This window comes from Penicillium maclennaniae, assembly GCF_028827695.1.
Source record: "Penicillium maclennaniae strain IBT 15551 chromosome Unknown utg000004l:1.0-3007600.0:1.0-3009580.0, whole genome shotgun sequence".
NCBI lineage: Eukaryota > Fungi > Ascomycota > Eurotiomycetes > Eurotiales > Aspergillaceae > Penicillium > Penicillium maclennaniae.
Window position 1 is genome coordinate 903,521 of NW_026623216.1, and position 16,396 is coordinate 919,916.

General features: G+C 49.5%; 6 protein-coding genes across 6 annotated transcripts; 2 read left to right on the forward strand and 4 right to left on the reverse strand.

Moving 5' to 3' along the window:
• Nucleotides 1-2,145: 2,145 nt before the first annotated feature.
• Nucleotides 2,146-2,936, reverse strand: N7477_004520 (uncharacterized protein; the record flags this gene model as incomplete). The annotated part of the gene is made up of 2 exons (XM_056966183.1): nucleotides 2,146-2,779; nucleotides 2,851-2,936. The coding sequence occupies 2 exons, from the start codon at nucleotides 2,934-2,936 to the stop codon at nucleotides 2,146-2,148; spliced, it is 720 nt and encodes a 239-aa protein (XP_056822964.1).
• A 678-nt stretch (nucleotides 2,937-3,614) lies between these two features.
• On the forward strand, nucleotides 3,615-5,577 carry N7477_004521 (putative MFS transporter; the record flags this gene model as incomplete). The annotated part of the gene is made up of 7 exons (XM_056966184.1): nucleotides 3,615-3,972; nucleotides 4,091-4,308; nucleotides 4,359-4,532; nucleotides 4,587-5,130; nucleotides 5,185-5,228; nucleotides 5,277-5,313; nucleotides 5,366-5,577. 7 exons carry the CDS (start codon nucleotides 3,615-3,617, stop codon nucleotides 5,575-5,577), a joined length of 1,587 nt encoding a protein of 528 aa, XP_056822965.1.
• A 598-nt stretch (nucleotides 5,578-6,175) lies between these two features.
• Nucleotides 6,176-7,432, forward strand: N7477_004522 (TauD/TfdA dioxygenase family protein; the record flags this gene model as incomplete). Its single annotated transcript, XM_056966185.1, has 4 exons — nucleotides 6,176-6,401; nucleotides 6,463-6,792; nucleotides 6,849-7,223; nucleotides 7,278-7,432. 4 exons carry the CDS (start codon nucleotides 6,176-6,178, stop codon nucleotides 7,430-7,432), a joined length of 1,086 nt encoding a protein of 361 aa, XP_056822966.1.
• Nucleotides 7,433-7,612: 180 nt separating this feature from the next.
• N7477_004523 (oxidoreductase, short chain dehydrogenase/reductase family) lies at nucleotides 7,613-8,347 on the reverse strand (the record flags this gene model as incomplete). Its single annotated transcript, XM_056966186.1, has 1 exon — nucleotides 7,613-8,347. One exon carries the CDS (start codon nucleotides 8,345-8,347, stop codon nucleotides 7,613-7,615), a length of 735 nt encoding a protein of 244 aa, XP_056822967.1.
• Nucleotides 8,348-10,488: 2,141 nt separating this feature from the next.
• N7477_004524 (uncharacterized protein) lies at nucleotides 10,489-10,941 on the reverse strand (the record flags this gene model as incomplete). The annotated part of the gene is made up of 1 exon (XM_056966187.1): nucleotides 10,489-10,941. The coding sequence occupies one exon, from the start codon at nucleotides 10,939-10,941 to the stop codon at nucleotides 10,489-10,491; it is 453 nt and encodes a 150-aa protein (XP_056822968.1).
• A 1,404-nt stretch (nucleotides 10,942-12,345) lies between these two features.
• Nucleotides 12,346-16,138, reverse strand: N7477_004525 (glycerophosphocholine phosphodiesterase; the record flags this gene model as incomplete). The annotated part of the gene is made up of 4 exons (XM_056966188.1): nucleotides 12,346-12,561; nucleotides 12,626-13,026; nucleotides 13,088-15,916; nucleotides 16,003-16,138. The coding sequence occupies 4 exons, from the start codon at nucleotides 16,136-16,138 to the stop codon at nucleotides 12,346-12,348; spliced, it is 3,582 nt and encodes a 1,193-aa protein (XP_056822969.1).
• Between the last annotated feature and the right edge of the window lie 258 nt (nucleotides 16,139-16,396).

The following is a 16,396-nucleotide window of genomic DNA, read 5'->3' on the forward strand; positions in this document are numbered from 1 at the left end:
AAGAGGGGAATCGAGTCCATGAAAGGCGTCGGTAACTGGGACATGTTTTAGGCCGTTGATATCGAGTATTCGCCGAGTGCGATTATGTCATTCGAGAAGGAATGTCATGCGAAACGCAAATAAGCTATGCTTTTCATGTTCTGCAGCGGCTTTAAGTCGTTTGACGCATGTGTGAGTCTAGAGAAGCGCAAGTGCACGGATACAAGACGTTGGTGGGCAAGGCTGAAGAAAAAGAGGTGGGTTGATTTCGGTGGGGTAACCGGCCTCTATAAGTCTTGCGGCGAATCTCGACCGTATTGATCAAGATCGGCTGAGTAAAGTAATCCTAATTTGAATAGTGGATTCCAAAATGACAAAAAAAGACGAATCGAGGGACGACAGCGTTAAATTGGGGATCTTTGGTGATCGACCGCCCCCGTTGGATCCACTTCGGGCTTGCCTATTACATAGATTTTTCTTCGTCTTCAAATGATTAAGCGAGAAAGCCCGCCAAGTCCGCCTTTTGCATTGTCCTGGATCGTCCATCAATGCCAGAGATTGAAGGTCCCTTGGTTGATTGGGGCTGAGTCTGGCATGAGGTTGGGCGCCGCAGCCGTGCTAGGCTTGAACACTATACGAGACTTTTTCACGATTTGATGAGTCAAGACCCAGACTGGCTGTTCAAAGTGAGAGACTGGCAGATTTTACACATAGCCATCGCGCAGAGGCCCAAGCCTCGACGAATTGATGCTCATCAAACCAACCAGAGTATGAGTCAGGGGAAGGAAAGTTTAGGGGACAAAAGACAGCACAAAGATGGGGCAAACTAGGAGATGAATGGGACTAATTGGACCATATATCTGGCGTTTGTGGCATCTTTGCGGAATCCACGCTCCCAGCTGTCGCTATTGGGCTCCCTGTGATCTGCGGCTCGAACTTGTTGCATCGGTCACTGACCCGCTCAGTTCATGATCACTGGCTCCAGAGTAGCCTGGGCTCAAGCTTAGCGCGACACTAGCATCACCGAGTTCCACGGGGACGTTCGCACCCATTGCCTAATTTGACCTAAACCCAAGATCCCTGCCGAGCCTCAGGGAATTATTTAGGCTTCCCCTTTTCTAGCCCCTACAGAACAACTGGCTACCTTAACCAGAACAAAGACTAGCATGTCATTTGCTACATGACACGATCCGACGCCTGCTGATCTTCTCTGCTTTTGTCATTTTAGCCACTCTTATGCTTCGATATCATTGGGCACTTCGTTTAAAAGTGGATGCAGCCACTGATTGCCTTTCAAAAACGGAGAATGCTGCGGTCCCTTCTGATTCAGTCTGTCAGACCGGTAATAGCAACGTGGATGAGAGTGAGAATCCATCCATAGTCGCCTGAGTCACATTTGGCAGAAAAGTACGAGTATAATGTTTCCGATTGTGCCGCTGTTTACGATATAGTAGAAGGGTAGCAATAAGCCATCTTCATCGACGAATTCAACATTTTTGCGCTTCTTGACTAGCTCGCTAAACAGTCGAGAACCAGAAACACTTGTAGACGATGCTTACGCTTTAGAAAAATTGACTGTCCAGAAACTCGTCCAGTAAATTCACAGCGAGCTTCTCGAAGATCGAAAGGAAAGCTCAAGTTACGTCAACTGTTCATTCATATGACTCATAGTTTTTGTTTGTCCTGGATACCTCTTTATCCTCCGACATACGAAATGGGGCAAGATGGTCGAGCACGTAAAAGCTCGTACCATCCTGCCGCGGCATCAGTCTTTGATCCTCGTGTCTGAACCACTCACGGAACCATTCTAAAGGCCGATCCCCCAGCGTGCATGAGTGCTGGTGGCTCTTGCTCAGGACCCACACACGGATTGCTCCATCGACGTCATTCTTGAACAGAACAAGCTCTATAGCTACATGGCCATGCACATGGGATGTCGTGAGTTTTGAGCTTGAGCTTCCTGCATATAAAGCTTTGCACGGGGATGGGGCCTTGCTACCAGTTACCGCTTAAGTTTGAGTCATCATTCATACTTCTGTTTCCAGAAAAGATTTTGATGATCAAACGGCACAATGACACAAAAGAACGCTCCATTGAATGTCTACTGTGCGGAAACAACCGCATCAACCACCCACGTAGCAAAGAAGAGGACTCATTCTCCCAGTCTCATCCCAGACCATGAACAAGAAAATCCCGAATATTTTCAAAATCTTTCTTGATCAGCGTATCCCATGGGCTTTTCCGCGTCCCAATATCCTTCAAGACCATAGTTGTGCGACTAGGCATATCGTCATGGACCTCTTTCAACAAAATGGCAATGATGATGTGCGCAGGAACGGTCACCCACAGACTCCGGTACATCATATCAAGCGAATCGATGAACATCTTGGCACTAAGGCAATCTGAGCGTTTGAAACGGAGCACTTCCATGAGTGCTTCATTATCCCACTTGATTCCGAAATCAATGACAGCTTTTTGTAGATCTTCCATGAACTCATCAGCGAATTCCATACGCGGGTTGCGTTTCAGAATGTGTTTCAGCATGTACGGCACTATGTTTTCATGTAGCCAATCTCGGACCAGGCGAGACTGGGTCTGCCACTTGAGAGAGGTAGCGTCGTTCCATTTGGGTCGGAGCATATTCGAGTCTACCAGATTGTGGAGTGAGTATCGCACAAGAAGTTCTCGCACTGCCATATCCCAGTCTTCGAGATCGGATGGTCCACGGAGGGGGATCACCATCCTGGGGAGCTTGAAGGTTCCAATTTCCGGGAGGTCAACTCCCTGGTGGGGGTTGGCTCTGTTTGAGTCGACAACTTTTTCTCGAGCTGGATGGAGGCGCAGTGTGTGGGGGAGACAGAAGGGTCAGACAAGATCCAGAAGTCGCGTGTTTCATCGAGCGCGTCGTTCGCTCCTTTCTTGTCGCTGGGCGACTGAAGATTAATCTGGTCGGACATTCTGATGGGTTAAATCGAGGCCCAGGGTGACAACCTTTTCGTGTGTCGCTGCTGGTTAGGGTATTGATGGTGAGGTGGCTCGCGTGAGGGAAGTCGAGCATTGAGTTGCGCAGAGCTGGGGTTGAATTCTAATAGAAGAAGTGGGTATCAAACGCACGACTCCGCCTCTGTTTGTAGCGCTACCCGAAGAGAAGTGACGCTGCTGGTGTCGAGGCATCGTTCGTGAACAATGTCAACGAAGCAGAGTGTAGACACTGTGGTGCACATGTTGCGATACATCATCTCATAACAAAAATAAAAGCAATCTCAAACTATTGTTGAGATAATGAGAATTGAATTCATTTGTGACTCTAAGGTGATCAGCCCAACGTTCGCAATGATGTGATTGACCACCATCAAGATGTCATCCTCACTAGCACTAGCATGGCTCTAAGGAAAAGCTCTTATCTGCTATCTGACCGTCATCAGATTCTCACATCGTGAGCCCAGGCACGTAACATGTCATCCTGGGCCGTATGATGCAAGTGCCAAGCACCATCTCAAGGAGGTGTTGTGATGCCTTGTGCAGGTGGGAAAAGAAACACATATAGCCGACTGTGGAAATTATAAAGGGTGAGTCCCATGTCCTTTAGAGATTTCTTGCAGGCAAAGCCCCAGAAGGAATCAAAGCTAGCCAATATGAGCATTATATTTTCCGGATCGTTTTCCAAGAAAATCGCCCGTGAGTCAGTGACATCCATCAAAGCCTCAGACTCACCGGAACACGTCGCACCTTTGGGGAACCCAAGCGAGGAACGTCGTTTCTGGTTTCAACGCGCGAAAAGCTATGATCCTCAGGCAATTGCCACCCAGCCATCAGTCTACGATAACCCTGATATCGCAAAGCAGTACCAGCCGAGAGCTGATTGGGAGAATCTTCATCGATTCGATCCCTCTGCGAGATGGACATGGGCAGAGGAATATAGCCTTGTGCGAAAGATCGATCTTCGCATCATGTTCTTCGCTTGCGTCATGTTCATGGCTCTGGAGTTGGATCGTGGGTAATCTTTCACAGGCTTTGACGGACGACTTCTTGTCGGACTTGGGCATGAACACAAACGGTAATTTCGTCCAATTGCTCTGTTAAGCTTTTCTGATCAATGTACAAATCACAGACTATAACCTTGGAAACACCGTATTCAAACTGTCCTTCCTTTGCGCCGAGCTGCCCTCTCAACTTGTCAGTAAGTGGGCCGGCCCAGATCGGTGCATACCTACGCAGATGGTTTTATGGTCGGCGGGGGCCATGGGACAGTACGGACTCCAGGGCAAGACCTCTTTCTTAGTGTGTCGGGCTTTGCTCGGAATCTTGCAGGGCGGGTTCATACCAGACGTATGTATTCCGCCTAACTAGCATTGAACTTCCAACTCACAAATGGCTAGGTGATCCTCTATTTGTCTTATTTCTATAAATCTCATGAATTGTCTATTCGCCTGAGCTTCTTCTGGACAGCGATGAATGTTGCCGATATTATTGCCAGCTTCCTGGCCTTTGGTCTGCTGTATCTCCGTGGGGTTGAAGGCCAGGCGGGTTGGCGTTGGCTATTCCTTATCGAGGTAAATGCACTCTGTCTACCAAGATGGATCTTTCATAACTGAAAAACAATGTAGGGTATTATTACTTTCCTTTTCGGTCTGGCCGCATACGTTTTGATGCCCCCGGGGCCATGCCAAACGGCCAATTGGTCTCGCGGTAAGGCAGGCTGGTTCACCCCACGCGAGGAAACAATCATCGTGAATCGAGTCATTCGGGATGATCCCAGCAAAGGGACCATGCACAATCGCGAGCCCATCACACCGAAGCTACTTTGGAAGAGTCTTTGTGATTTCGATCTTTGGCCTCTTTACATCATTGGTCTTACATCCGAGACGCCCATGACAACACCAAAGCAATATCTCACATTGACCCTGAAAGGCATGGGATTTGGCACTTTTGTCACTAATTTGTTGACGATTCCAAGCACGGTCATCTCATGCATCACGATGCTCATTCTCACCTACGTTGCAGAGGTTGTTGGCGAACTGAGTTTAGTCGCAATGTTCGGACAGATTTGGGCCCTTCCTTTCGTGGTATACTTGTATGTTGTAGATATCGGCACTGCAAACAGATGGTCTGTCTGGGCTGTTGTGACATTACTGCTCGGTTTTCCAAATGGTAAGTAAATATTACCGATTTCGATTTTCAGGGCACATGCTGATGACCATAAAGCACATGCATTACAAGTTGGCTGGAACTCTCGCAACTCGAACACAGTCCGATCTCGGACAGTCTTGGCTGCCATGTAGTACATGTCTGTGCAGGCTTCGTCTATAATTGCCTCGAACATCTACCGAGCCGGTTCGTATTCGGAATGACTGCATGCGTTTGACTTTCTACTGATTACTTTTAGACGATGCTCCACTCTATAAGCGAGGCAATCGCGTGCTTGTTGGCTTGGTGGTTGCAAATATATTCATCTACCTCGGTGCCAAGGCTTACTATGTATGGCGCAATTCGAGTCGAGATAAGTGGAATGCCATGACGGATGAACAAAAAGCCTATTACTTGGCGAACACGAAGGATGAGGGTAGTGGACGTTTGGATTTCCGCTTTGCACATTGATTTCTGAAAATCTGGAATAATCGATGGTGGATCGAGGACGCGTGCCGTTTCTTCGATTGTTCATGCTCAATCTTACTGTTGGTGCGCTTGAACATTATTCTTACATCTAGAATTAGCTGGAACTTACTTGGCGTGCTTTCAATGACAACACATCTTGACCTTTGTGGGTATGAATATAAATCGTCCTTGTGAATAGGCGCGTTAGAAATTGCATTTACAGATGGACCACTGAAAGCGGCTTTCTTCGTAATCATAGCACCATGTTGCGCAACTTCCCCATCAGATCGCCCCATAACCCCGCAAGTATCAAGATCCGAAACTGACCATAAGTGTGGGATCTGACATGATTCATGATCTGAATTGCGAATGCGGACTGTGCATTACTTCCGACTTGGAATTCGTGCTTTGTTGACAGGCGTGCGACATGCAAGTGTACCTCCTGGCGCATGGTTGTAAATGCATTTTCGATGTCGCAATCGGATAACCGGCACTAAATCCGTGACAGATCAGTATATATACTGGCATGATACGGAATAAAAATTTGTACACAGATTTTGGCCAAGTTCACAGCAAGCATCCGTTCCTATCCATCGAAGACATGGCTCCTTCTTTGACCGCGACAACCCCGGCCGTCCCCGTCATGGAAGATAAGATTTCACTGAAAGGCCCTGAACGAACTCCTCTCAAGTCAAGCGGTATTCTAGATGCATTTGAGTCCTTTGACGTGACCCCGATAATTGGACGCGAGTTTCCCAATGCCAGCCTGAAGGACTTCCTGCGGGCTCCCAACTCGGATGATTTGCTTCGCGAGCTCGCTCTAACCAGTGAGTACTGCTTGGTTTTGTGTCCTGGCAGTGGTATATTCTCGCTAACATCCGAGTGAAGTTTCGCAACGCGGCGTCGTATTCTTCCGCAAGCAAGACGGACTTGACGACAACTTGCAGAAGGAGCTCGTGCAGCGACTGGGTGAGCTTTCAGGCAAACCAAAGACTTCTGGACTTCACATCCACCCGATTGCCAACTCTGGTCGGGAGCACAGCGTCACAGATGATGAAATTAGCGTGATCAGCTCCCAGCAACGGCAAAAGCTGTACACCGACCGAAATGGCCGCAGACAAAGCTCTCGTAACGAGTGGCACAGCGATATCACCTTTGAACCCATTCCAAGCGACTACACTCTTCTCCGACTGACAGAACTTCCCAGAACTGGAGGTGGTAAGTGATTAGTATCCAGTTGCAACCTCGCTGCTTCTCGCTTACAATCTGGCTAGATACGCTGTGGGCTTCCGGGTACGAGGTCTACGACCGCCTCTCTGAGCCATACCAGAAATTCCTCGAGGGCTTGACAGCCACCTACGCCCAGCCCCGCTTCAACGATGTTGCCAAGAAGAACGGCTTCGAGGTACACCCTGGTCCGCGCGGAGCTCCCGAGAATGTTGGCGAGGAACTGCGCGCAGAACATCCTGTGATCCGAACCAATCCCGTCACTGGATGGAAGAGTGTTTTCGCTGTTGGTACTCATGTTCAGAAGATCAATGGTGTTACGGATGAGGAGAGTGCCCATCTTCTCAAGTGGTTCGTGAGTCTCATCGTGGAGAACCATGATTTACAAGTGCGCCTCCGTTGGCAGAACCCGAATGACCTCGGTGAGTTTCGGAATTAGCTTTATACATATAGATGCTTTTCTAATATTCTTATAGCCATTTGGGATAATAGATCAGTCTACCATGCTGCTACTTGGGACTATGAGGAGATCGGCCCGCGAACAGGACATCGTGCGGTTGGGCTTGGAGAGAGGCCATACCTGGACCCGAACAGCACCAGCCGTCGCGAGGCATTGGCCAGGAATCAATAGAAAATCGCAATTCGTCTCTTTTATTCCATAGCTGCTGAACTGAAACAAATTCGAGGTTTCTTTACAATGGATACATTATAGCGGACACGCTTCGTTTTGAAATTGAAAGCTTGATGTATTGTCAAGCTTTTCGCTGCCTACATCTGTGCATTCCTTCGCGCGCCCGGTATCAATATCGATTTAAAGCAGAAGAGATCCAGCATTGGTGCTGACACAACTACCTGTAGCATTCGTGTCTTTCATGAGATAAACATAGGCCTCCGCGACTTCCTCAATTGTGCCCACTTTGTGCAAAGCAGTGGCGTTCTTCATTTCCTCAGACACTCCAGCAGATCCCCAGAGAGGGGTATCAACCGCACCAGGGCTAACAAGGTTCACCCTGGTTGGTTTCAGGTCTAGTGCGAGGTTACGCACCATCCCATGCAGGCCCATCAGATACCCAGCAATCAATGACCAGTTCGGGTATGGCTTTTGAGAGCCCGCGCCCGTGGTCAGAGTAATTGATGATCCATAGCCCGGATTGAGGAAACGAGGAGCTAGCTTGGCAAGCAGAAGAGGGACGGCGAATCGAATGTGGCCTGCCCGGTGAATCGCCTCCAGATCGATGGTATCCAAAGGTCGAACAGGCAGACGGTCGCCGGCGGTAAATACAATATGGTCAAGCGGTCCAATAGTGCTCAGTAGTAGCTCGAGGTTTTTTTCAACGTCTGAATCGGCAAGGTCGCAGACATGTCCAGAAATTTGCGCTTCCGGGAACTTGGCTTGCAAGGTTTTGATACTTTCTTGGACTCGGGAAGCATTGGAAGACGCGATGTGCACCTTGGCATGCTCAGAGAGGGCCTTTTCTGCAACTCCATAGCCAATTCCGGAGGAGCCGCCAATGACAAGAATCGTGGAATCTTTGATTGAAGGCATGACTGGTTGGAGATATTTGGTCAGGTCAGGCAGACTAAAGGAGAGAGTTGTCCTCGCTTATGATTCAGGACGTCGGAGAGAACGACTGGAAAGGATCAATGAAGTTACCTCTTCGATCGTTTGTGAGTGATCAGCGATCCGGACTCTGAAGAGGTGCAAGTTATCTTGGGGCACGTATCTTGTTTCTGGTGTTTGGTGGGGCTCCGGATCCACTCAGCGGACTTACGATCGCAAAGTCCGAAGATGACCATTAGTCATGCCAGGAAAAGATCCAGAAATACCTGTAAAACCGATACCTTTCAGTGGTGCGTTTCGCCCTTGGATGTATGTCTCCACCTTCGCATCACTTGGAAAAGAAAGGGGAAGGCGAGGAGCATGTGTCATCGATATTTGACATGTATCTAGGAAGGATATATAAGTCAATGCGATTCCCCGCCCTCTCCCCGTCAAAAATGTACAAAACACCACAAAAATCTTTACTTTCGCGAGTTTTGTCTATTCCTTCATCACTTAGCAAGTGAGATACCACAACATGGCAAATAATGAGGCAGCCTGAATCACTGGGCCTTTTAGCGTATCCTTTCACGATCAAGTCAGCGCCGAAGCCCAAGCTGTTGCTATTGTGACTTAGACCTTTCACTGACTTTATGTTTTGTACGACTGTTTGATTGACAGCTTTTCCAGAATCCGTTGACTGGAAGATCCATTAATACTCCCTTGGTCTCCCCTCAAAACTACGATGCAAACTCGGAAGATGCTAGCTTTGAAGCGTTCTCGGCAATTCTGGATGAACTGAACATGACGACTCCCTACTCTTATCATTCAGGACCCTCACAGCGGTATTGGTGAGTGAAACTGGAGCAAATACGTCCCACGGGCTCTGGAAAACGGAACTTTCAGGGCCAAACCGGAGCCATTCGTCGTTGGCAATGGACTTCAAGATATCCGGCATGGTCTCGATATACAATAGAAGGGGTGTGTCCGTGAAGAAGGTGGTCATCACTTTTTGAGCTCGAAATGTGGGCTCGACCGTCTAAACTAGCTAAGGACAATCGTAGTTCGACCGATACAACGAGGTGTATGCCTCCGAGGGTTCATATTAACAATCTTCTACTCTCGTGAAATCAAAACCCAAGGAATTGCGAGATCCGTGGTTCAGTCAGACAATTGGTCGAGCGATTTAAGCTCAGTGGAGCCTGTCATGAAGTTCTCCACATTACGTCACTGGAAGTATCTTGGGTGTACGTCGAATGTTCATGGTCCTCATTCTTTGCTAACAATGCCAATTCTGATCCCGAGGGGTGTTAATTGGAAGGCAAATGTGGGCAATTGTTTACCTAGTATCAGGCTCGAAGTTTCAATATCGTGGAATTCGCAACTTCCTCGACTGGACTCCAGGAATGAATCAATTGATGGTCAGCCATATTTCAGGGTGAGTCTCGCGAATCAAGTCCGGCAGCGCCATCACTGTTTCTAAGTATTCGGGACACAGTGGAAAGAAAGATAGAATGGTCCCGCCGTGTGAATCCATAAGGACTCATTCTTCGACTTACCATCCCTCTATTCATCTTATATTTGATCCTAATACCTCTAGAAAGTCCTTCCTATCTTCTTTTTGAACCCCTTATTATACTCAAAACAAAATGGCGCTAACTGTGGGTATTGCAGGAGTGACTAGAAAATTTGCTCAGTGCATCATCGAAACACTGCAACCTCCCCCTGAAGTCACCATTCGAGGATACTGCCGGAGTCCCGAAAAGCTATCCCAAAAATATCATCGAGTCTGATCAGGATAGAGATAATCACAGGCCAATTCGATGACTACGACAGTATCAGGAACTTCGTGCGAGGCTCCGATTCTGGTGTCCGACATTGCTAAAGCTCGAGCGTCACGGAGTTAGCAGATAGAACAGCTAAAGAGTTGGGCGCGAGGAAATAAAGAGAAAGAAAAGAAGAGGAAGAATGGGACAGAGTTTTGGGGGGTGATGGGCAGCAGGGCGCTCCTGCTTCACCTCACTTCGCGAGGCAACTCAACAGGGCAGGCACGACCATCGCCGTTTTGCACCGAAACCGTACGGTATGGTTGTATCCCAGTCTAGCTCTAGCTAAGAGGTAATTCCAAAAGACAGTTATGTTTCCCTTTAAATGACAATACAATGGGAATGCTTGACCTCGTCTTCTTTCCCTTGAAGATACCACCACCCCGGACCCCATCGTGTCATGACAGTTCGATAACGCCGGTCTCTCAAAAGAGACACGTTCCGAAGAAACATGTTCTCCTCTGACAAAGCTTGGGACGAACTAGATCCTGGCTCATTCGATTGCATCTCGAATCGCATGCGCGGATCCACCATCTCACTGGCTTTCAATGTCCTCTGACATGTCCATTCCTGCTGGGCTCTCCAGCGGTCATCCTCAGGGTCCAAACCCGGCCCTAAGTCCTTCCAGATGGTCAAAAGCAGGCAAATATCCGTTTGTTCGATTTCTCGTAGTTCCAGCTTCCAGGATGTGTTGCATCGGTCACATTTTCCTTGACGCAAAAGCCTGCTAATATCTTCCTGGTCTTGTCGGCAGTACGTTTCGATAAGCGACATTAAGATGTGGGAGATATTGCTATCGCAGGATCTGATATGCGCGCAGACTCGGACAAGTTCATCCTCCCGACAAAGCTGTAGCACATTTTGTCGCCTAGCTACCGCGAGATTCTGTATGCGCAGGCACAGACCCGGAGGTTTGTCGCAGGCACGCGCCTCAACTCACATCAGGCTCGTCCGATGTGAGGCCAAGACTCTTTTTCAGACATCCGTGCATTAAAGAGCTTTCGTGGATAAAGGGGCATACATGACACATCGGTATGCGTTAGCGACTCTGCAGAAATACCAAAGGACGGACCGAAGTAGAATCTCCTCATGGCAAGATGGAGATGTACGAAATGAAATTTATGAGGCGAGTAAGCGGGGTACTGGCAGATTTGAGCTGGCATAAGTAGAGTAGAGCATCTGTCCTCAATAGAGTCGAAACAACTCCGGAGCTTGAAATTTGGACTTGGCAAGTCGACATGTCGCCAAAGATGAAGTCTCAAGCAGGCGTAGCAGAAGTAATACTGTGGCAAATGGCGAGCAAGTCTGGTTAAGAGATCGATCCGCAGGTTTTCGCCCGGCCCTCCTATACGGACGCCAGGAAAAGGTTTACCTAAAAGTTCATCGAAGCCGGGAGTGAAAGCCATAAAATGGTGGCTTCATAAAGCCAGGCAAGAAGCATCAACGGGCGATAGATAGCTGAATATCAGGAACACAAGCTCCGGTGGCAGTGTATCCAGTGTCCTTTGCAGCATATTTGATTCATTGAGCAACCAATGCTGACACTGGGCACGTTGTCTCGACAATAGAAATTCCAGGTTGCTTCGACTTCAGCGCCGCATACTCATCTAACTCTCTCGGGGCAAGGGGTTCCGTCGCGATTCGTCATAGACGAGATGTTTATAGAGCAGACCAGATCGCTTACGTAACGATCAATGATCAGATCAAACCGCTCAGTACTCAGTGAGCAAAAAGCGGCAAGGCCTGAGCACTCAAACGGATAGGGAAAGCTAAAAAGTGGCAGAGGAATTCCGGTACGTAGGGGACAATCTTGACAACGAAAGATGTCCCCACGTATTCTCGATGTTTCGATCCTTCGTACATGACCGTCGAAAATTCTTGCTACGACTACAAGACCCACGGCATGTAGCTAAACTATCAAGTCAAGTGACGGTTCTAAACTGTAGCTAGGCTGTGCACACCAACATTCATCTCGAATCTGTACTTGGCCATGTCCTATACCCGGGCATCTTCTGAGCTATTACTTGTGACAAGATATTCGAGATTCATAAAAGAAAAACCAGTAATATTTGCTGTTGAAGCAGGCCACTAAAGCCTTTATGCAACTATGAACTTGAAATGCATGTATTTATGTGAGCCGGAAAGAAATGTAAATGTACCAAACTGTGAGATGGTCGTTCAGAGAACGGTCGCAGGATTCACGTCATGATCAGCCACATTGTGCTTCGCCTGATCCAAGATCGGAATGCGAATGGCGCCCTTGTCACCCACGGGGGCTGGGTTGGGTGAAGGACCCGGGGTGCGCTCGCTCTTGTTCTGGCGCTGAATAAGGCCATTGGTGATTCCAAGGACGGAGTCAACAATGACAGCGTCAATGCCTTCGGCGACTTGGTACTGTTGATTTCCCAAATCCGTGGTAAGCCTATGTATCAGGGATGGAATGGATGGGTGGACTTACATCGACATTGACACCCTCGTTGTTGAGGGAACCGTAGGATACACAGACAAGGCCAGATTCCTTGACAATGCGCACAAGACGCGGGCACAAGACCAGGGGCTCGGCCTGTGTCACGATGCCTAAGAGGTTCCATCGCGAAGCGAATCGAATGGCTTCCTGTAGACTGCTTGCGCGGATATCGCCGACTGGGGAAGCGCCCGAGTCGGAAAGGAAAAGGACCGGGATGGACGGCTGCTTGAAGGAGAGCAGCAGACAAACGTCAGGGTTGAAGCTGGAGAAAAGCATGTCTCGACCGGCGCCCATATCGTAGACCTTGGTGAGGATGGTATCAACGAAGGAGTTCAATTCGACGGCGTAGGTGTCCATCTCTTCCTCCTCACTCTCGTGGAGCATGGGGTACTCTGGCGATCTTGGTTAGATCGTCGAAAGGTAGCCGTTCTTTACGAAGCGGTTGTAACTCACTCAGTTCTATATTGAAGCCGACCGGCTGGGGAACCTTCTTGAACAATTCCTCTAGGGTAGCGAAAGGGGCTTGGATGTGTTCGCCGCGGGTGTTGCCTTTGAACCCCTTCTTCTTGAAATCGCGTGTATGCTTGATCTTTTCGGTCAGCTCGGCTGGGTCATACTCAGAGCCACCGACAGACATCGAGCGTTGCCGGAGACCCAGGTTTGTGTCACGATTGACATGACCACTGTCTGGCAAGACATTCCGATGCCGACTCTTGCCGAGCTCCAAGAATTGATCGAGCGTCAAGGTGTGCACCGGGGCGTCGATGCCGGTCTCACTAACCAAGAAGTCATGGTAGATGACGGGGACATGATCCTTGGTGAGCTGTACATCAAACTCGACGTAGGAAGCGCCCAGGTTCGCAGCTGCGATGAACGACTGAATGGTGTTCTCGCCCAATTGAAGAGACTTACGACTGGCCATGTTCTTGCCTAGACCACGGTGGCCGATGACCATTGTCGAGCTCATGGAGCGCCAATAGGTCTGGTTCCCTGTGATGGACATTTTCGGGTGCTTAAAAGGTGTGATGACCAAGAAGTTAAAAGTCACGGACCCAATCACATCCAACGTATTAGCAGCGACGATAGGAACGGTAGAATCGCCCTTGAGGTTGATCCGCTGAGAGCCAATTGTCGGCTTAATGCTGGAAAGAAGCGCGACACCACGGCCAACAATCTTCTCTTTCGATCCGGCGTAGGTGGGTACAAGATCGAAAAGAAGACGGACCTTGCTAGCATCGGTCGTGTGAAAGACAATCGGCTCGGTCGAGATGTTATCCTGAACGGGCAGGTCAATCACCTCGGGCTCTCCGTGAGCACCACTGGCGGTGACGACCAGAGACAGAGCTGTGTCCAGCTGTGTCGCGTGTGCGTCTTCCATGGGAATACGGTCGAGATTGACAGTCTCCAAAGGCTTGCGCATATCCATTGTTCCTAGGCTCACCAGAATCATGGTTTCGTCGGTGAGATACCGGTGTCCAAAAGTCTTAATAGGCTCAGTGTTGCGTAAACCAGAATTCGCAGCAGAGGTAGGAGCAGGCGCATTCGACCGACGGTCAGTCAAAGAAGATTGGGAAGGGGGTGAAGACGATGCGGAGGAAGTGTTGGTTGGGACTGAGAAGGGCTCAGGCTCGGTGGCCGGAATCGCAGGGCTCACTTCAGCAAGACACCGCGCGATATCTAGATGACCTCGAAGAGCTGCATGTTCCTTGGCCGTCCAGCCGGACGAGTCAAAGCGTTCCACATCTGCACCAGCGGCAACCAGCTGTTGGGCCACGTTCAGGTGACCATCAACACACGCAATAAACAAAGGTGTCCACGAATACATGTTCTCTGGAAGATCCGTATTCGCCTTTTGGACATCAGAGCCCTCGAGAATGATCCGGGCACACTCGTCGTGGCCAAAGCGAGCGGCAACATGGAGCGCAGTTTCGCCTTGTTCATCCTGGTAGTTAATATCAACACCAGCATCTACCAAAAGCTGGACAATGTCCACGAAATTGGCCTTTGTAGCTAATGCAAGAACGGCGCTGGATTTGGGAGCCTGTTTGCGGACCTGATCTTCTTTTCTGTGGGATCCTTTCCAGTTCTCGGCATCGAGCAAATACCGGGTAGTCTTCGGATGACCACCCACCACGCTCAGGTGAAGGGGTGCCCAGCCATCCTCGTCTTGCCAGATAGGGCCGTCGATCCCCTCGCTAACATCGAACATCTCCCATTCTCGGAGGTGTTCAATAATTACTTCACACACCACTTTGAAGCCATATTGGGCTGCATAGTGGAGTGGGGTCCGTCCAGAGATATCTTTCGCCATCAGGGCTTCACGCTGATTCGGGCGCAGCGCACCAAGCAAATGGCTCAAAAGAGCAACAGCCGAATCTTCACGACCCATCTGTTGGGGCATATGCGCCTCCTTGACAACAGATCGCGGTGGCTGCAGGGTAGGTGGGGCTGCGGGTGTGATGTAACGGGAGGTTTCCAAGGGGAAGTCCAGCACCAACGATGCCGTAGGCTCAGAGTCACTAGTAGACTGCTCCCGGCCAATTGAGATGACCAGACGATGAAGACAGTTGCGACGATTGATATCATCATCCTCTTCCAAAGTATCAACGCGAGGAAGGAGAGATGACAAGCAAGCCCGAGCTCGGTGCAGAATGGCTCGCTGAATAAGGGTCTTCAGAACCTTGACAAAGACACCTTCACCGGCGTCATCTGCGGCAGACTTCAAGGTCTCGAGTAGTTCGAGCAAAACATGGACGTCGTCCTTTTTCAAAGCTTCGTCCACGGCCATCACGACATCAGTGGGTAGATTCAAGAATGGACGGGCTGCGCCACGCTTCAATGACAGGGATGAATGGGTTGAGCTAGAATCGTCAAATTTCTCTTGCTCCTTCGACTGATCCGTGATCACGGCCATCCAGGTATTGATACGCTCCTGGGCCTTGAAAACGCGAGCATTGGATGCAAAGGGAGCAGGATCAACCTTGGTCTCCAGGTAACGCTTCTGGGCCTGGGCCCCGACCTTCTTGTCAAGTTTCTTCGTGATCTTGACAAAACCACGACGGTTGACCTCGCCGTACCATTGTAAGCGGCGCAGATGGTAGCGCAGATCGAGGAGGGCTTCGCGCAGGTCGTGTCTATCCTCAGGCTCCAGTCGATGGTGACCTTCCATCGAATACCCATAGCGCTCCTCTAGCAGCTTCAAACGGCGGGTGTACTCGGCATATTTCTTGTTGTAGAAGTAGTCGACGTCCTCGACATTTCGGTCGAGCGAATAGAAGAAACCTAAACGCACCCCAACAAGCCTCCTAGTCAAAAAGGTGCTCCGAGTGATGCAGGAGAGCTCGAGGCGACAAAAGGAACAGACTTACCGGCCAGATCCGGTTCTTGACCATCCTTGACTTGCTCAGCGGCGGACTTGATAAGCTTCTTCAAAGCCTTGTACTTGATGTACGAAGCGCTCCACTCCGGCACGGTGAACTGGGGCAAATTGCGACCGAATTTCATTTTGAGAAGGTGAGACAGAGTGTTGTTTCACCACTTGCGCGAAGTCCTCTTTTCTTCCACCACGTTTTCCAACGCTTCGCCCAAATCCTCCACACTGTACACGGGATCGGAGACGGGTCGAGTCGGCAACCTGAGAGTCACAGGAAGTGATCAGGTGAGCGGCCGTACGCAAGGTAGGAGAGTGTTCACAAGCGCCATGAGGGAGGGGGATAAGGGTGTAGCTTCAAATTCCGACTATACCTGGTGGCTTAAGGAGAG